The 21,079-nt window shown below is 43.6% G+C and overlaps 1 protein-coding gene across 1 annotated transcript in view; it reads left to right on the forward strand.

The window, feature by feature from the left end:
• Positions 1-21,079, forward strand: part of LOC144785087 (cytochrome P450 2K1-like) — a 104,764-nt gene that overhangs the window by 11,231 nt on the left and 72,454 nt on the right. Inside the window, exon 2 of the mRNA XM_078664191.1 lies at positions 11,639-11,801. Coding sequence (XP_078520317.1) covers positions 11,639-11,801 — 163 coding nt within the window. The remainder of the gene's footprint in view (positions 1-11,638; positions 11,802-21,079) is intronic.

Below are 21,079 nucleotides of genomic sequence, written 5' to 3' on the forward strand. Positions count from 1 at the left end.
TCTGCAATCTCACTTAAACAAGCCCATCACTAACCATGCATTCATTAGTCCCACTCTGCACTAACATGCACACCCAAATTTATATGGTCACCTCGCTCACCCTGCAGTCACTCCACTTACCCTACTCTCACACTGTCGCATACCTCACTGTGCATTCACATGAGCACTCCTGCCACCCTCACAGCAAAGAGGGTTAATGTGCCTGCTTCAAAGAAGGTGTACCATGCAGATCAAAGAACTGAGGGGCATATGTTCAAGGAAGTTGCGGAGTGAGGCGTTAGCAGTCATGGGTTAAGGCCTCTCTCCGCCACTTCAGAAAAAGAAGGCTGCATCATATTTACAACAATATGGTGCAGCCTTGCGTTTCCCCTGCGCTGGCGCTACACTTAGCAGTGTAGCGCCAACGCAGACACCATTGCACCATAGTGCAAGGGTGTCTGGGTGCAGGGAAAAGATTGTTTATGTACAAGAGGGGGACCTTCCTGTACATAAACAATCTTTAAATGCCATTTGTCCCACTTCCATGTGTGCTGCTTAATGCAGCACACACAGAAATCACAAAATGGATTTTTTTTAAACATTACAAATACAAGGCATTTAGTTTTTTCCATGTGTGCTGCACAAGGCAGCACAAATGGATGAAGCAAAAATGAAGAGAAATAATGCATTTCCCCTAGTTTCGCCAGCTTAAGACCAGGTTTTCCCTGTTATTAATTTTAACGCTGCCTCACTTTTATGCTGCCCTTGTAAATAGAGCAGAACATCAAAATCAGTGCCTGTTGCAGTGGAACGCCCACTGCAACACCCACTGCCCACCCTTTCACGCTAAGCATAGCATGAAAGGGGGCCTTATTTACAAGGCAGCGTTAAGCCAAGTTAAGTGGCTTAACTCTGCCTTGTAAATACGGCAATGACCCTATCTTCACCACAATGTCGTAAAAAGTGACAGTGTGGTGTCTATAGGGGCTTGTACATATGCACCTGAGTATGATGAAACTATGAGTAGCACTATAAAAAAAATTATATGTTTGCCAGAAAGGTGCTATAGACAGATGAGGTGCATTGTTGGTGAGTGGTAGTGAGGGAATTCATGGAGGAGGAAACACTCATTGTTTTGAACATTATTTGCTGGATATGGCCCGGGATATGTGGGTGGCGGTCGATTAAGTAGTGTACCAGATTCCAGAAATTTCTGTCCGGTGGTGGGGGGGGGGGGGCTACATTTAAAGAAATTTAGCTGGGGGGGGCTCAACCTTCAAAAGTTTGAAGACCTCTGGACTAGGGTATGGAGAGTTGGAATCCAGAACGGTTTGTCATACTTAAAGTGGCTGGTAGGCCATTTGAGCCTGGTACTCCATCAGTTCTGCTTTTCATGAGGATTTCTCATACTTGTTTGGGCGGGCATACCACTGTTTGGGAAAAAGAGCCTTGACTTGAAACCTGGTGTGGCCTTCCTGTTGGAACAGCGATTCTCCAGGAAAGGGTGGCATTGCGATGTGTATTCGATCCAAGCGTTGTGCGGGATATTAGTCCCATGATGTTTTTTAAAGCCCTTCATGGGACAGGACCTGTGCTCTTGCCTAAAAAATGTGACTGGTGCACCCCTTCAAGACTGCCCCGCTCGTCATCGGCTAGACTGGTGAAGGTACCTAGATTTAGGAAGGTCGGGTCAGGGGGTAGATCTTTCGGAGTGGCAGCACCAAGTCTGTGGAACAGACTTCCCTGGGAGATCAGGCAAATCAGGGAACTTCTTCCCTTCCGGAGATGTGTAAAAACCTGGCTGTTCCCCAAGAACTAGCTGGCCGGTTCTTGTCCTTGATTCACTTCTGCCTTTGAGTTGCTTAGCGCCAGGATGCCTGCAGGGTGATAGTGCGCTCTATAAATTGAATAAATAAATAATAAATAAATGTTTAATTTGATTTTTTAACTAGTGTCAATAGCTGATGCGTTGTACACGAGATTTCAATAAGGCTATCTTGATGTCAATTCTATTTGACTCTATTTAACTGTTGAGTCTAAGGTGGAGAACAATCTTTTCCAAATGGCGTGGAATTTTCTTCAGGGGAAGGTGGTGGCTGGTGCTCTGTTTGTTCGAGAAAGCAACCTGTGTCGTTGTCCTTTGATTTTAGAGAGAGATTGTTATTATAGGATTGTCGAACCCTTTTCAGAACTAGTGAAGTGATCATAGGCGATGCCTTTTGCTGTGGAGTCGAAAGAGGATTTATTTCAGTTTTTCCTATTTTGTCCTGTACCTCGATTTGATCAACATTGATTGCTGGGTCACCAAGTTTGATTTGCGTCAAGATGGTGACTTGCTTTGTTAGTAGTGGCATCTGGACCAGAGAGCTCTTATTTAGTTATATACAAGTTATGAGATCTCTTATATGTGTGGTGGTCCTGGTGTGAGTTCTTATTGAAGTTACTTTGAGTTTCTTCTTAGAAATTACCTGTCTGTGTCTGGTAACCCCTGAGTTGTTTGCACGCATTGTGAAGTAGGCGCAGGAATTATGAATGAGTGCATGCCCAATTGTGTGAGCTGTGAAATTGAGGTGGATGCCTTAAGAAGTGCTCCAAAGGTCTAATGTGTGGGTGTATTAATGGGCACAATGAAAGAACTTGCTGTGTCATTGACAGTGGGTTTCTAGGGTGCCAATATTGATGACGAGGCTGCTAGCCACAAGCTGTGCTGCCGGGGATGCCTGCCCACACTCCATAAAAAAAGAGAAAAATTATGTGCATTTAAACTTTTCCTGTTGATTGTCCGGACAAACTATTATTCTGTGTAGAGGTGTTACCTTGGAGCTAAGCAGGAAAGTTTTGTGAGGATTTTATATACTGTTTGTATATAGTAGTGTCCTTTGTATCCTTCTTGGCAATACAGGTGCTATGCTTGTTGATTGCTAATGATAATTGAGCATTGTCCGATGAACTTTATGCTGTTTTGAAAGACATTTTTTTCCCTTCTTTTTCAATTTTTCCCCTCACGTGGTTGTAGCTTTTTATTCGTGTTAGAAGTTAAGGCTGTGCGGTACCTAGGCTTGTTTAATTCGGGAACCTAGGGCCATATGTAGGAAGCCTAATTGCGCTCGCAAATGCTGAAATTCGCAGAATTTCAGCATTTGCGATCGCAATTAGGGCAGTGTGCAATGTAGCACACAAAAACCCACATGCAAAATAAGGAATCTCAAAATTAGCGATTCCTTATTTTGCAATTGCATTTAAGGAATCGCAAATTGCGATTCCTTAAATGCAATGTAGGAAGCACCCAAGTAGTGCGAATTTTGGCTTAAAGAATCGCAAAATACCACCAACTTCAGGTTGGTGGTAATTTGCGATTTCTATGGAAAATGCACTTTTTGGCATTTTTCAAAGTTCCATGTGGGTCACATACATGCCCCTAGGGCATGTATGTGGGCCACATGTGCACACACACATGCTAATTTCAGGGGTGCAAAAGGGTGTCCTATTGACACCCTTGCAACCCTGAAATTGCATTCTCAATTTGTGATTCTTTAATTGAGAATCGCAAATTGAGAATGTCTTCTAATTCATTCCTTTGGGCCTTCTAGCCCATAGGAATGAATGAGAAGGTATTCCTTATTTGCGAATCTCATTTTGCGATTCGCAAATAAGGAATAATTGGGATTTGCAAAAAAATTTGCTAATCCTACCTACATTTCATTTTGCGATTCTCTAATTGCGATTCCCCAAAAATCGCAATTTGAGAATCGCAAAACACAAATTACCTACATATGGCCCCATCTGTGGTGTTCTGCAGGCTGGATCGCAATCCGCACGCAGACCATCTGCCACCAGTAGGTTCCTATTCTCCCCCCTGTTTCTTCTCTGCCGCATCCCGCCTCTCCTTCCCTGACCGCCCCATCCCAGAACTCACCTGTAACCTTCATCCTGGCAGTGTCGCGCAGGAGGGAGAGCGGTCTGGGAATGGAGGAGCAGGGCGGGGTTGGACCTCCACTAGATTAGGCTTCCAGGGCACAGCACTAGCTCCCCAGTCACTTCTGTGGTCTCAGCTTTTGTTTTTTGCTATTTTATATAGCGCGGACATGGCCCAAAGGCATCAAAGTGCTTTACAGCAGTAGCATGATACAAGGGTACAGCAAGTTACAGTTACAATAATTACATTCAGTCATATTGACTACATTGCTGCGACCAGGCACAATGCAGACGGTTCAAGCATTGATTAAGATAGAGGGGACACACAATGAAGGTAGTTTGTCTCCTGGATAGAGTCCTCAAGTATTATTTTGGGTAAATAACCCAGGTGTTTGTCAAATAGGAGGAGCTTGATGACCTTTTTGAAGGTGACTATGCAGGTTGTTAGGTGAAGGGAGGGAGGTAAGGAGTTCCAGATTCTTGTGGCACTACCAGAGAATGACTGGCTCATGTACAGTCTTCGACTGAAGATGGGGAAGGGGGGTGTTCCAGGAGCAGGGATTGGCATTTCTGGAACCCCCGTTTGCCCCAGAGATTTTTAGTTTCTCACTTAAATAGGAGGGTGAGTAGGAGTGCATAGCTTTGTGGGTAATGCAGGGGGTTTTGAATTGGGCCCCAGCTTAGTAACAGACTACCGGCTCTCCTGGCTCGACTGGCGTTCGACAGGTTTGATGCACTTCTTGTAATAAAATGTGCACCACTTTTATTTTTGGCATCCAAAGTACCTTCTGAAATCTACCTCCTGAATGTAGCTTAGTTTCAGGGAGATCTTTGATCTCACAACACACATATTCATGTAGAACACACACAACCTAGCAGAAGTGTATTTTACCTTTTAAATCTGTTCGGTAAGTGTGTCAGTATGAAGCTATTTAAGAGTAAAATAGCAGACTTTTAAAATATATATAAAACATTTGCAATTCTTAAACTTAAAGTACTTTCTTGTAGTTACTGCTGGTTTGTGAGGAGAACAATGTAAACATAAATTTGCATGAATAGTGAAACAGCAGATTTTTCTGACAAATAGATAATCCCTTATTTTATCCTGCTTGAATTACATTTATCCCTGTACGCATGTTTTTTTTAAGTTGTACATAAAACCGTTCCTGAGTCCATGAATTGGTGTTATTAACACCATTTGGGGAAAATGGTCACCTCTTTAAAGCCTGCATGAAGCAATCAGCTCGTGAAACATGGCCAGTTAACTTCGTAAGAAACTTTTTTACCTCTACAGTGCGTTAGTGATTTTTTATTTATTTGAGGTAGAAGAAATTACTTTTTTTGAAATGTGAAAGCTTCGGAGCAGATGAGTGGTAAGCGATGAATTTGGAAATCCATAATTCCCCAGAAAATGCAGGGGCTGTGAAATCAAATAATTTCTGTTGTCCTCACTAGGTGCATATCTCATTTGATGACACCTATCAAGCCCTGAGCACAAATGACTCCTATAAAAAGCATTCTAATTCTGGACATCCTAACCCAGCAGGCCCAAAAAAGCTTTTTTTAGAACATTTTCAGCAGGAGTCATGCTGGATCCGCGAATCCCGCAGAATTATTTTTTTTAAAAACGAAGCGCGGTCTCTTGTGCTTAGTTAATTATCGTCCACCGAGTGAACCAGGTCCCGGGGGCATTATGCAAAATAAAGGAGGGGACGCACAGCCCCCCCTCCTGGGGCTTATTATGCCCCGAAGACCAGCATCTCTGTTGAGCTTGTTTATGAATGAATGCGGGGAGGCCCATACGGCCTCCCCTGCTGTTCTGGGTACCACCACCTCCTTGAGGCTTATTTGTTTTTAGATGGTGGGATCCTCTTGGACCTCCCCCAGCCCCGGGGACTGCCACCTCCCTGGGCTTACTGTTAAAATATTGCGGGGGCTGGGCTGACCACCCCCGCAACCCCAGGGGCCGCCACCTCCCCAGGGCTTTAATTACAGAAAATGCAGGGACGTGCGGACCACCCCGTAGACCCGGGGACCTCCACCTCACAGGGGATTTTCTTAAATTGAGTGCGGCCACATGGCCCCCGCAGCCCTGGAGACCACCACCTCTCCAGTGCAAAATTGAAGCAAGGAGGGAGACATAGATGGCCACAGGGACCGCTAGCCCCCCGCCCCTCAGGGCTGGCTCCCGCTACGTCCTGTGGTCCTACCACCGGGACATAGCTGTTTGCTACGGCTTGGCAGGAGATTTACTGCTCCCACCAAGCCATAGCAAACTGTGCTCCGCTTTGAGCAAACAAGAGAAGGAGCTGCATGTTAGCAGCTCCCTCTTTGTCAAAGCAAAGTTAGCTCCCACAGGAGGCGGGGAGCCGGCAGAGATTGCAAGTGCCTTAAGGCTCCCCCTGTGGTCCCCAACATCGCTAAGTGAGTGCCCTGGGTGGGATCAGCACACCCACACTAGAGGCTGGACCCAGGGGATGGATACACAGGGGCCAGAATTGGCCTTGGGGGAGTGCCTCTTGGCCCCCAGGATTAAATGTATTAAAAATGTGTTTTAAAATGCCAGGCCTCTGGGAATGTGGTCCTCTAGGCCCAATTTGGCATGGGGAAGTGGGGTGCTCAACACCCCCTCCCTTTACGTTAATTACATTTTTTTTAATAAGGTCATGCACCTGGGGATGGGGGCCCAGTGGCCGAAATCAGCCCTGGGAGGAGGACAGCGTGGCCCCACCCCCATTTCATAAAGGCTTGCCCCCGAGGAATGGGGCCCCCGGGGCCGAAATTGGCCCAGCGAAGGGGGCCACATGGCCCTCTCCCCAAATAAATAAATAAGAAAAAAAAAGACCGCAAGTCACTGGAGGCCATGCCCCCTTTCACCACCAGTCTGCAAACGCACCTTCTTGCACAGTGCTGGTTGGGGGATGAAGTCCTCTTGGCCCCAGAGGGTCCTTGGGGGTCAACAAGCCCTCTTGTTACGTCCAGTAAGACCTACACAGAATGATTGCTGAGTGGTTTTCTGAGGCCACACCCCCTTTCTCCTCCACTCTGCAAACAAGCCACCTGGTGCACTGCTGGTTGGGGTATGAAGCCCCCTTGGATGCTGAGGGTGCTGTGGGGTCAACAAACCCTCCTGTTACTTCCAGTAAGTTCCACAGAGCGTGATTGCTGAGAGGACTTCTGTCAGGATTAAAAAAGCCCGGGGTCACCCTTCATGTGCCATCATTAATGGAAGTTGCGGAACACCGAAGGAAAGAATCAATGGTAACCTTTGGAAGTAGGCATGGTGCAAGAGGAATTATAAAATGGCCGCCCAAGCATTTTGCAGGACGCAGTTCTAGTTGTTTTTTCCTTACCTTAGCTCAAGATTCTATTTGAAGAGCACGCCTTCTAGAATCCACGCACTAGGTAGAATTCCATGCATGCTTAGTTTTCACTTCTTCGTTTCATTGAGTAAGTAACATCCGTGGCACGTCGCGTCGGAAGAAACCTACTTTCATAGTACTGTTGTTCAGTTTTCAGAGTCTGTGCAGTGTATGGAGCTTGGCTTTCGCTCTGCACATGTCCCTATACTGAGTTGCTGTGAGTGAGCAGTGTTTCCACCCAGAGTCTGCGTTACGGAGACAAAACACCTAACAGCGTGTCTGGAGCAAGCGGCTCTGCTCTTAGTGCCAGAGGTAGTGTCTCGCTGCTCTTCCCTTGTGCCTGTGCATCAGGTGAAAGTGTCTCACTAGGCACTCCTTGAGCCTGTGTCAAGTGTTTCCTGAACTCGCCTCAGAGATGTCTACTGCTCCTCGTTAATCATTGGAACGGAGTCAACAGCTAAGTAGCAATTGTTTGTTTGAACGGTTTTCTTTTTGAAAAGTGGTGAAAGAATTTGCATCTCAAGGAACCTTTTATGTGCTATATCTAAATGAGAGACTGAAAGAAATAATAAGAACGAAAGGTTATACTTACCAGAAATATGTGCAATCTTGAATTCCTAAAAGAAATAAAGAAAAGAACTGCGTTAGAGAGCAAAGTCTTTTCCTCACAAAATATTCTACATTATCTTAAGAATGTTTAGAGGAAAAAAATCAACATTCTCATATAGAAGAGAAGCACTGGTCTAGGTTATCTGGGTATGTAATGTGAGGGGCAGCTCCTCCACTAGGGTGGAGGAGCATCTCGTTATTATCATTTTATTTTTTGTAGGTTCGGGACTGGGTTAGGATGGAGCGGGGCAGGTGGCACAGGGGAAGGAGTGGTTTGCACACTCCAAGTGAGCATGATGGTTTGGCCGGCCGTCTTGGGCCGGCCAAACAGTCATGCACACTTTGCATATTCCCCACCAGGCTGTGATGCACAGCCTAGTGAGGAACATGCACAGTCTGAGCACCGAACCACCGAGCTCAGACCAATTACAACAATGCATTGCAGTATTGTAATTGGCTTTGGGGGAGCCTGGGTTTTCTTCCTGATTCCAGCCGGAGTGGAAGGACGACGGAGGAGAGATGTGACGAAGAGGTAAGTGCTTTTTTTTTTTTTTGTATTTTGTCCCCCCACCACCCACCCACCACTCCACCCTCATTCTCTGTCAGCCACTACTGTGTAATGTCTTAGAAAATAGTTTGTATCTTTAGTTTCATTGACTATCCAGTCTGTAGATTACAATTACTCCAGAATAGTCAGACGAGAGGTGAAAACAGAGTGGAAGCTGAAACCAGAGAATTTGAAACAGTCTCTTCTTTTTGTTTGTTTTTTATCCTCATCCCCTTTCTCCCCTGAGGACCCATCAGTTAGTTTACCGACAGATAGTTGGTTGCTGGGAAGGTTCTGGGAGATGCATTGGGACCAGTCATTTTTATGCTCCTGTGCAAGCCTAGAGGTAAGACTTTTGTCAACTTTCGGAGGTCACGCCCCCTTTCTCCACCACTCTGCAAAATTGCCTCCTGGTGCACTGCTGGTTGGGTGATGAGGTCTCCTTGGCTCTAGAGTCTACTTAGGGGCCAACACGCCCTTCTGTTACCTCCAGTAAGTCTGACACTTTGGAATTGCAGAGGTCTCCAGAAGCCATGCCCCCTTTTGCCACCACTCTGCAAATGTGCCTCCTGGCACACTGCTGGTTGGGGACTGAAGTCCTTTTGGATGCTGAGAGGTCGTAGAGGCCCAGAAACCCTCCTGTTGCCTCCACTAAGTCCGACACAGCATGATTCCTGAGAGCTGGTCAGAGGCCCGCCCCCTTTCTCCTCCATACTGCAAATGTGACTACTAGTAAAAAAACATAGACATTCAAATAAAAAAACCAAAGCTTACAGGGTTGTTATAGTTAGGAAATATAATTTAAAAGAAACTAGAAATTCTCTGAAAAACCAAAGGTTACAGGAACGTTATAGTTAGGCTCAGATTTCACTCATACAAAACCAGTGAAATTTGGCAGTTATAGTTAACTGAGCTATAACTTACACCAACGCAATGCACTGGTTATGACCTCACATATTGCATCACGTACTGACATGGTCAGTGACATCACTCATGACATCTCAAATGTCATCACTCATTACATCAATGATGACATCGTCCACAGAACCACTCACACACCTACTCACACCCCAGACAATCTCTCGTACGCCCACTCAAACACCCACACAACCACTCACATACCCATTCATAGACCTATACCAGTACTCACACACTCACTCACTTCTCTATAGAGCCACTCATACACACACCCACTCACTAACTCACTAACTCACTCACTCGTACAGCCACTCATTCACACAACCATTCATTCACCCATATAGCCACTCATGCAACCAGTTACTCACCCATACAGCCAGGCACATAACCACACACTCGCCCATACAGCTACTCACACCCCCAATTATTTACCTAAAAAGTCACTCACACACCCACTCACTCACCCAATCTGCCTCTCAACACAGCCACTCATTCACCCATACAAGCCCTCACACACTCACTGGCACAAACACTTATATACCCATTCACACATCCATACAAGCACTCACACATCTGTGTACTCAGCCATACAGCCATTCACACAGACACTCACTCTCCAATACAGCCACTCACACAACAAAACATTTAACGAAACACCCACTCAAACAGCAACACACTCACCCATACAGCCACTAACACACCCAGTTACTCACTCACAAAGCCATTCAGAAACCCACTCTCTCACCCATACAATCACAACACACCTACGTACCTACCAATAGAGCCACTCACACTGCCAATCACCCACCCATACAGCTAATGATACACCCACTCACTCACCAATACAGCCACTCACACATCATCTCACTCACCAACACAGCTACTGACACACCCACTTATACACCCATACAGCCACTCACACACCCATACACACAAGAATACATACAGTCACACAGACTCTCACATAATATATATTAGAAGTAGTATTATTCATTAGTAGTACATCTAGTACACTACTTTCACTTTTTAGTACCTTGGTATATATTTTTAACAATCATAAACTCTTACAAAATACGTACACTCACTGGATGATGTCATCAGTGATCTCATTTGCAATGTCATCAGTGATGTCATCAGTGATGTCACTGACCATTTCATGAGTGATGTAATATGTGAAGTTATAAGCTGTGCATTGTGGGGACGTAAGTTAATAGTTAGCTCAGGAAACTATAACTGCCGAATTTCACTGGGTTTGTATGAGTGAAATCTGAGCCTAACTATAACGTTTCTGTAACCTTTGGTTTTTTCAGTGAATTTCTACGTTTTCTTTTTCTATTTCCTAACTATAACGACCCTGTAACCTTTGGTTTTTAAGTGAATATATAACATATAGAGTCGTTATAGTACTCTTATGCAGTTCTTTCTAGAATGGTATGTTGGATAGCAGATATATTAGCATGCATGGAAAAGAGGTGTATGTTTCTGATTTGCATGACCAGCTTTACTGCAGTCTTTTCTCTAACTATGCCATGGTAAAAGCCTGCTGCTCCCACATAATTTTACACAATGTACAATTACACTCTGTTGAAAGGCAGGGTAACTTTCATACATTCCCATCAAGTTTGCAGCAGATCCATTCCCCTTACCACCCTGGAGCAACAGTTACTCCAGCCATTTGCTGGAGTAAAAACCCCAATGTATTCATTGTGGACATGCAGGTTAAGAAATGGATCGGAGCCTGCCAATACCACAGAGCTCATGAGCTTGAGGATGTTCAGAAACTTATATAACCCTAATCTATTGTGTGTGGTTCAATTGTGCTTTATTTAGCCGGTTTAGAGATCAGCATGTGATTTTTGACCTGGTAAAACCAGTGCAGCCTGTTATTCCCCATTTCAGACTGATTAACTGGGAATAGCCAGATTTAGGTGTGAGGATATCAGCTGGAATCAAAAAGAAATCATAATGGCCTGAATGAGAAAGCCATCTTTGGTCGTGAAAGTGCTTTTCTTACCAGAAAAGGCAGGATTGACAACAAGGTATTTCACACTCCTTCGACCATCACATTTTCAAGATTGCAGATTGTACTTTGCACGCTGGAAAGACATTTTCGACTCGCACAGTCCCATTTGTACATTGTGATTGTGTTTAACAAGGGCAAAGCCTGTGACTTTGTGAGTCGCAGGCTTCACAACCACAATCCACTTTTGTACTTTTGGTTCATGATCACTGATGTTCATGACATTGTTTTCTATTTAAAACTGAAGTACATGTTAACATTTCAAATTCTCTTTATTTTTTGTTTCAGCTCTCTGAGAAACATGGCAACGTATTCACCGTACATTTTGGACCCAAGAAAATGGTGATCCTGACTGGATATGAAACCATAAAGGATGCTCTAGTTAATCAGGCTGACGACTTTGGAGAAAGAGCGGAAGTACCAATATTTCAAAGAATATCTGGAGGGCATGGTAACTCAACAGCACTTGCTTACTTCAGAGCAAACTGCCCTTGACCTCATTTTATTTGATCTTTGTTTCCTTACACAAGCGTTGACTGTTTCTTTTCTACATCATGAATAGTTCTTACAAGGATCAATGTGTATTCAGTGAAAGGAGATGGTTAAATGTCTATAGATAGAACCTTTTGGAATTAATATTTTGATTGAAACTGTACCCTTTACATTACTTAGTACTTCTGATCCACCCATGACTGATTTTCAGGGTATTCATATAAGATCAATTTACAAACTATAACTCTAAATGGAGTTAGCAGGTAACTTGAAAATCTGACATGGACCCAGCCCTCCTGGGTTTAAAATAGACACTATGGTCTAAAGGATATATATGTGGCAATTTTGCTGCCCATTTAAAGAAGTGTTGGGGTGATCCTGTCAGACATGTGTAGATGGGAAATGTATTCATGGTGTCTTTTGTGGTATGCCACATTTGCGGGTCAAGTCCACATGGCCTCTTTTATTCCAGAGAATAGCCTTCCATAAGACAGCATAAGGAGTAATATCATGGCATAGTCAAATTAATCTTTTACAATTGTGTCTTTACTGCAAAAGTCAATCCTCATGATGTATTTGCATTTGCAATAGTAAGGGGTTATACTTTGTGCAAATTCCTATTGAGACCCTGGTGCTCAGAACTTATCGCAATACAAAATTGGAATCGATTAGCAAAATCTAACAAAGAGACAGGTTGTTATAACTTTGTGAAACTGCAAGAGTAAGTTGGAGCCACGCAGAGACTTCTTGGTGTTTTCCAGTGTCTCATGGCTGTCACCAGGAATGACTGGCATCCCAGTCGCACTTGCTAAGATTGGGAATCACCTGGAGGCATGCAGTGAAGGATCAAAGAATTCTAGATGGTAGGTAGGGATGAAGGTTTTGTTGTAGATATACAGGACCTAAACAATGGTAACCTTGGAATTCTATGCACATGGATTTGAAAATCCTTATTTTGACAATTAATAGCCAATGAGGAAAATTCAATGAAAGGGAAGTTGTGGACGAAGTAGAAGATTGAGGGCAAGTCCTGCAGTAGTGTTATCATTATGCTGAGGGCGAGAGATGATGAAATGTTGAAACTCAAGGAGTTGAAGTAATACAAGTGGCTCAGAATTGTGGTCTGTACAGTTAAGCGATGTGAATTGACTGGCAGGTAGGAAAGGCTCTTCTGCAAAGTTTTTAGCAGAAGAAAGAATGTGGGGGACAGATTGTTGACATGAGTGGTGATTGACAAGTCTTGATTGAAAAGAAGACATAAGTTACACACATGATCTAAAGGAATTGGAGCCAAACCGAACTGTGTGGGCCAAAGATGCGAAAAACCAGCTCGGGCAGAGCAATTGGCAACAAATATAAGAATTCCTATCTTGTTGATGTTCAATTTTAATGAGCTACAATTCATTCAATTTGACAACATCAAATTCAGACTTGAAAAGAATGGGAAGGATCCTCCAGACTTTCATTGAGGGAAAGCAATAACTGGATGTCATCTGTGTAACACATGAATTTTGAGCCAGATGAGCTGATAAGATGAGCCAGAGGCCACACGTGCAGGTTTAAAGAGTAGGGCTTAAAGAGGCCCCCTGTGGAACACTGCACGCGAGGGACTTAAACTCAGATTAAAAGGGAGACTTAAAGATGTCGATCAGAAAGATAAGACCAGATCCAGCTTAAGGCCTGGCATTAAATGGCAGCTTCTGCTAGTCAATGTAAAAGGACAGAGTGTGTGGGGCGATGTCAAATACAGCTGATATATCTAAAAGGGCCAGGGAAGAAGACCGTCCGTGGTCGGCCAGATTTCTTAGGTCATCAAGCATTGAAACCAGAGACGTCTCTGTGCTATGACAGGTGCAGAACCTAGGTTATCTAGGGACCAGAAGACTATTGGATTCAAGGAAGTCAGAGAGTTGCCTATTAATACATTTTCCAGCACCTTAATGGGATAGGCATGTAGGAATATGGATCGAAAATTGCTCAATAATGTAGGATCTAACAAAGGTTTTTGGAAAGAGTGACCATTAGGGCCTTCTTCCATGTGGGGGGGAACTGAATCAGTAGAAATGAATATGAGTAGGGTTTGATCAGTGAAGGAGGGTACCGGTGTCAGATATGTGGACAAAAGTCTGAAGACGACCCAGAAGCCACCGCTGAAAAAAGACTCCGGGGCCGATTCACAGAACTAACTTAAGACCAAATCCTAAACTTACTACTTTTGGTATTCACAGAAGTTAGGATTTTGTCTGTCTTAAGTCTGTCTTAAGTCTGTCTTAAGTCTTTCTTAAGTTTGTCTTAAGACAAACTTAAGACAAAATCCTAACTTCTGTGAATACCAAAAGTAGTAAGTTTAGGATTTTGTCCTAAATTAGTTCTGTGAATCGGGCTCTCCGTAAGTCTGAAAACGGTATGAAAGCAAATTCACAAAGGCCGCGAGATTCAGCGGAGATTCTGATGGACCCTGTAAGGAATGGGCTAGGGTGGCCCTTGATGGATGACTTTCAGATGAGGGGCGGAGGGAAGGCCATGGTCACAGCTTAGAGGCAATGCAAGCCGTGAGTGTATGATGTTTATAACTTCCCTGCTGTCATAGCGTGCCTTGAGGAACTTCGTCTTCTCTGCATAATATTTGGCTTTAGAATAGCACACCAGCGTTGAACAGTGTGCAGCCGAGTGTGTTTGGTGATGTAATAGTCTAATATCCATGAACCTAAGAGGTTTTTGCAGCTATTCTTGGTATCTTTTATGGCTGTGCTGTCCCAAGGGGCAGACAGGTGGCAGTGGTGAGATTTAGAAAGGAAACAGGTAGGGTCTGTATAGTGCTTGAACAATCCACTGACTGAGAAAAAACTACAATGCATTATAACTATGCATGGCAGCCAGATAGGATTTGGAGCTGTCGTTAGTCAAAAGACTACTATGACTGAACATTCTATTGCATTCGTGTCATGTAAATTGAGAGGGGCAGAAAGCAACAACCCAGTGTTAGAACAGGAGTTACTGGCCTGTGTATGGGCAATAAACACATTTATGAGTTTCCTTTGGGGAAAATAATTTTTTATCACAACTGACTCTCTTGTTAGCATCTTAGAGGGTGATGGGCCAGGTAAAACTTCACCAAGAATCAGCAAGTTGGAATGTAAGCTTCAGGAATACCAGTTTAGAATAGAAGACATAACAGGGAGAATGAATGTCTCAACAGATTTGCTGTCACAAGCTCCTTGTGATGAAGAACAAGAAATGGATGAGGCCGAGGATGATAATAATGCAACAGTATCATGTCTGGTTGAATGTGGGGACTCATCAGTGCTATAATTCAATCAGAATGTATAAAGCGCATGGCTACCCAACCAGGGTTTTCCAGCGCTAGTGGAAAAGACCAGAAAACACACACAAGCTCAAAAAAGCCAGGTTTTAAGTAGTTTCCAGAACAAAACATAAGAGTTGCATAATTGCAATTCAACAGGTGAGCTATTCCATAGATTAGGACCTAAGTAGGCGAAAGTACAGCAACCTTGTCTAGCTCTTTTGAATCTTGGGATAGAGGCTAAATTAGTGTTTCCAGAGCTTAGAGCTCACCTGGGGACATACAGATGTATGAAAGAGTGTTTATATGTAGGGCCCTTTCAATGGCAATGCCATGCTTTAAAAACGTAACACAGAGGCTTGAACTTGATACGCTTGGCAATTGGGAGTTGAGTAAATGTTTTGAAACAGTCCGCAGAATGTGACATGGCAGTTGAGCCGCAGAATTCTGCGCAGTCTGAAATTGCCTCAGTCGAGACTGCATGACCCCCAAATATAATACATTGCCATAGTCCAGACTGAAATTATCAATGCCTGACTATGTTTTTTTGCAGGCTAGGAGGTAACTACCACATGATCTTTCTGAAGGATCTTAATAGTCAAAAACAACATGCAGCTGCCTTTGTAATCTGTGGCTCCGTGGTAAATTTGCTATTTAACCAGAAATCTAGGTCCTTAATTAACTCACTAGGTGCGGGACAAATGGCCAACATTTCTGGCCAGCAATGTGGACCCCACATCTAGGGTTGGTCGCCTAGAATGAGCACCTCAGTTTTTCTTGAATGCTGGTAAACAGATTAAATGTGGTCCTGTCATCTGTTGCAACAAATGAAAAGATAATCTGAGTGTCACCTGCATGCAAATATATGGATAAACCATCTATTTTAGCAAGGGGTTGGACATACATATTAAAAAGAAAGAATGGCTGACAGCTATTAATAATGACAACACATTGATTAAGGTGAAAGGTAACATTATTAAAGGATGGCCGCATAAAAGGGCGTTCAGTGAGTTCATTAAGCCATTTTGGAAGATAAAGGATGATATCACTGTGGTCGATCAGTTTGTGTTATGTGCTGATACCCTAATTGCACTGTCATCCTTGAAAGTAAAACTAATAGCTCTTACTCATGATGGTCATGTTGGAATGACTGAAAAGAAACTTAGAGCAATATACTGGTGGTCTTTTATGGACCGTGATATTGATGTCTATGTCAACCAATGCTCCAATTGTTGCAGTGCTGATAAATCCTTCTCGACACATACATGTCCCACCCATAACCTCTGCTGAGTTACCAGAAGGATAAAAGTTGAAATTAACTTTATAGGACACATGGAGGCCTTTCCCCTTTGCGTGCATCATCCTATCATCCTATTGTTATAACTGATTTTTTTCCGCAAATTAATTGAGGTGATATTTCTGTACCAACCATCTACCTCAGACGTAATTGAGTTATGAAAGGAATTGTTTTGTTGCAAAGAATTTCCACAACAATTGACAAGTGATAATGGGGTGCAGCTAGAAGATAGTAAATTTCTTGAAGGTGAATGAGCTAGATAAAGCCATACTATGATCCCCAAAGCAATGGCCAGGTCAAATGACGTTAAGGTCACATATCAGTTAAGGCTGCCCTCAGAACAAGATTATGGTCACACCGTACTGCTCCCCCCCAACATCACTGGAAGAACTTCATTTGTATTGCTTAGGGTACAGCTTTCCAAACTTTTCATATTGGTGACACACTTTTTGGAGATGCATCATTTTGGGACACAGTAAGGCAGTGTAGTGAGCGATTGTAGCGAGCGAGCCCGAACCACCTAAGGGGGTTCGGGGGGGTTCACGCTCACTATGTCTGTCTCTCTCTCTCTAACTATCTCCCTCTCTCTGTCTCCCTCCCTCTCTCTCCCTCTGTCTCCCTCTGTCTGTCTCCGTCTGTCTCCCTCTGTCTGTCTACCTCCCTCTGTCTCTCTCTGTCTGTCTCACTCCCTCTGTCTTGCTCCCTGTCGCCCTCCTCCCTCTGTCTCCCGCTCTCTGTCTCCCTCTCTATGTATCCCTCTGTTTCCGTCCCTCTGTCTCCCTCCCTCTGTCTCCGTTCCTCTGTCTCCCTCCCTCTGTCACCCTCCCTCTCCCTCTCTCTCCCTCTCCCTCTCTCTCTCCCTCTCCCTCTCCCTCTCTCTCTCCCTCTCCCTCTCTCTCTCTCTCCCTCTCCCTCTGTCCCCCTCTCCCTCTGTCTCCCTCCCCCTCTGTCTCCCTCTCCCTCTGTCTCCCTCTCCCTCTGTCTACCTCTGTCTGTCTCCCTCTGTCTGCCTCCCTCTGTCTCTCTCCCCTGTCTCCCTCCCTCTGTCTCCCTCTCTCTGTCTCTCTCTGTCTCCCTCCGCCTCCCTCCCTCTGTCTCCTTCCCTCTGTCTCCCCCTGACTGTCTCCCACTGCCTCCCTCCCTCTGTCTCCCTCCCTCTGTCTGTACACCTCCCTCTGTCTCCGTTTCTTTGTCTCCCTCCCTCTGTCACTCTCCCTCTCTCTCTCCCTCTGCCTCCCTCCCTCTGTCTCCGTCTGTCTCCCTCTTGTCTGTCTCCCTCTTGTCTGTCTCCTTCCCTCTGTCTCCCTCCATCTGTCTCCCTCTATCTGTCTCCATCACTCTGTCGCCCCCTCCCTCTGTCTGTCTGTCACCCTCTGTCTGTCGCCCTCTGTCTGTCGCCCTCTGTTTGTCGCCCTCTGTTTCCGTCCCTCTGTCTCCCTCTCTCTCTCTCTCCCTCTGTCGCCCTCGGTATGTATCCCTATCTCTCTCTCTCCCTCTGTCTCTCTCTGTCTGTCTCCTCTCTGTCTCCCTCTGTCTGTCTCCCTCTCTCTTTCGCTCTCTCCCTCTGTCTGTCTCCCTCTCTATCTCTCCCTCTGTCTTTCTTCCTCCCTCTGTCTCCCTCTCTCTTTGTCTCCCTCTCTCTCTGTCTCCGTCCCTCTGTCTGTGTTATATAGTGTAAGTGACACGAGATGGCACGAGATGTCCTCGTGACTATCTCGTGTATGTAGTAGTTAGTGCACATGCATGCTGCATCTTTTGAAGGTGGGAGTTGGTTAAAGGGCATAACGATCTTGACTTGATGAAGAGAGCAGTGTCTCTAATAAACTCCTAAGAAACCTCATTTTGGCTTCGGTACCTTTCCTACGCTTCCTACACTGGCGACGAGGGTGGGATAGGAATAATATGAACATCAACCGACTTTCAAAAGACTAAAGGATTTTCATCTGCTAATCTAATAATTTTTGGAGCCCTGAGACTTGAACCTGCAGCGCCTGAAATTTATCGTAAAAGAATTGTTGGAGAGGATCGCGGAGACCTCCGCAGAACATTTCTACCTTTTTGAGGTATTAATCCAAAAGAGTACCTCGTAATCTCCAGCGCGAGGTTTGCTGTTGCCGCACATTAAATGCGCGTGGTTCCTGGCGCGAGGTCTTGGGCGGCTGCAAGTACTTCCAATTCCTCTCGAAACAGGCAACTGGCAACAAGCGTATGACGTCAGACGTTCGCAAAACAAGCTCCATCAGCTTTAGAAAGAACATGAAAACTATGGCGGCCATTTTAGGAAAGTGAGTCTCGATCAACACAATTTCTCCGTTTTTTTTTCTTCAACTATACAATTAATGAAACACGGAAATTGAGACTTTGACAAGAAAACATCGGTACAAGGTATCTATTGGATGTTGGTTTATATTAGTCTAACACTTTATTAATAATCAAATATTAATAATAATAAGCAACTATTTGGTTACATTACCTAATTTATCCTACTACATTAAACAATGAGTGGCATTGTTCCTCCTCCCTCATTCTTGGCAAACAAAGGTGACCCACCTATGGACTGGGAAATATGGGAACCAGTTTTTTAGCTTATGTGGAAGTTTTGGAAGGGACGGAGTGTGAAGCCGAAAGGAAATTCTCACTTTTAAAGCACTGTCTTGGGGGAATTGGTTTAAAAGAATTCCTCACTCTTCCTGCTTTGATCAATCCTGGTGATAAGAATGTGTATGACCGTGCAGCAGAGCAACTTAAAATAAGATTTGGCAAGAAAAAGAACATTGTAATGGAGAGATTTATTTTCTATTCTCGTAAACAACTTGCAGATGAATCTATTGAGGATTATGTATCATCTCTCAGATCACTTGCTGTCACTTGCGACTTCGAACATATAACTTATGAACAAGTATTGAGAGATCAAATACTAATGAGAACAAATAATAAAAAAGTGCAGGAAAGACTTTGGACAACATCAGACATGTCCTTAAATGCAGCAATTGATATTGCAAGGTCGATTGAACACTCCGAGAAATTCGTGAAGGAAATAAGAGGAAATGAAAAAGGAGATGTTTTCAGTGTTTCCAAAGAAGGGGAAAAATTTAAGAAAACTTTTGTTCAGAAGCACGACTCTTATAATAACAAGAATGATTCCAAACTTAAATATCAAAAAAAATAAAAAAAAAAACGCTCAATGGGTTTGTTTCAGATGTGGAAGTTCGAACCACTTAGCAAACTCTAAATCTTGCTCAGCACTTGATAAAGTATGCTTAAAATGTAATAAGAAAGGGCACTTAACGAGATTTTGCAAATCTACCACTAGAAAAGTGAATATTGTTCAAGATGTAGATGAGTATGAATTACAAAATGAGAATGATATCAACACTGTTATAAATATTTGTGGTAATGAAGGTGTAAGTAAGTTTCCATCTTGTGAAGTGATCATAGATGGAAAGATGATAAATATATTTGTTGACACATGCGCATGGTATACCCTACTAGGTTTTGACATTGTAGAAAAGAATTGGCCAAACAAAATTTTACTGGAATCTGACATATCACCAGGAGGATATACAGGACACAAAATTGATTTAGTTGGTTTTTTTGGGGGAAAAATCACTTTTGCAAATGAGTCCACTTATGGAAAAATATATGTTGCAAAGTCTGGGCAATCTCTTTTGGGATGGCCACACCAAGATCAACTGGGTATTAAGATAGATCCTAGAGCAAATCCTCCTGTATATTCCATTATAAGTACTAATGATTCTGACAAGGATCTAATGCTTAGTAAATTGAGATCTGAATTTTCAAATGTATTCAGTGAAAAACTTGGTCAATATCAGGGTTTTAAACATACTATTAAGCTGAATGATGGTGTGATACCTGTTCGACACAAGGTCAGAAATGTCCCTTTGACATATAGAGATAAACTTAAAATTTTACTCAAGGATTTATGTGACAAAGACATAATTGAGCCCATCGAGTCATCACCTTGGGTCTCTCCGATTGTTATTTCAGTTAAATCCAACAACGAATTGAGATTATGTGTAGACCTTCGCAGCTTAAATAACTCCATTTGGATTGATGCTCATCCCTTGCCAAATCTCCAAGAGATGGTCTCAACATTAGGAGGTGCTAAAATTTTTTCATGCATTGATTTAGCAAGCGCCTACCACCAAGTAGTTTTGGACGATGAATCCAAAAACCTGACGGCCTTTATTACCCCTGAAGGTCTTTTCAGATATAAACGTATGCCTTTTGGGTTGGCTAGTGCTGCCTCGGTCTTTCAAAGGCTTATGAAAGAGACACTTGATGGGTTGACAGGGGCAATCGCCTTTCAAGACGATATACTTGTTTTTGGAAAAAATGTTGAAGAACATGATAATAATTTAAGAAATGTGATATCTGCACTATCGGTTAAAGGTCTTACCCTGCGTCTTGATAAATGTAAAATCAGAGAAAAGGAGGTAGAATACCTAGGACATTCCATCAGTGGTGCTGGTATTAAACCAAAGCAGAAGCACATTGAGAGCATTATTAAGGCTCCTGTACCAGTTTCAAAGGAACAATTGGTAGCATTTTTAGGACTAATGGAGTTTTATGCTAAATTTATTCCCAATTTTTCATCGAAAGTAGATATTTTTAG

This window comes from Lissotriton helveticus, chromosome 10, assembly GCF_964261635.1.
Source record: "Lissotriton helveticus chromosome 10, aLisHel1.1, whole genome shotgun sequence".
NCBI lineage: Eukaryota > Metazoa > Chordata > Amphibia > Caudata > Salamandridae > Lissotriton > Lissotriton helveticus.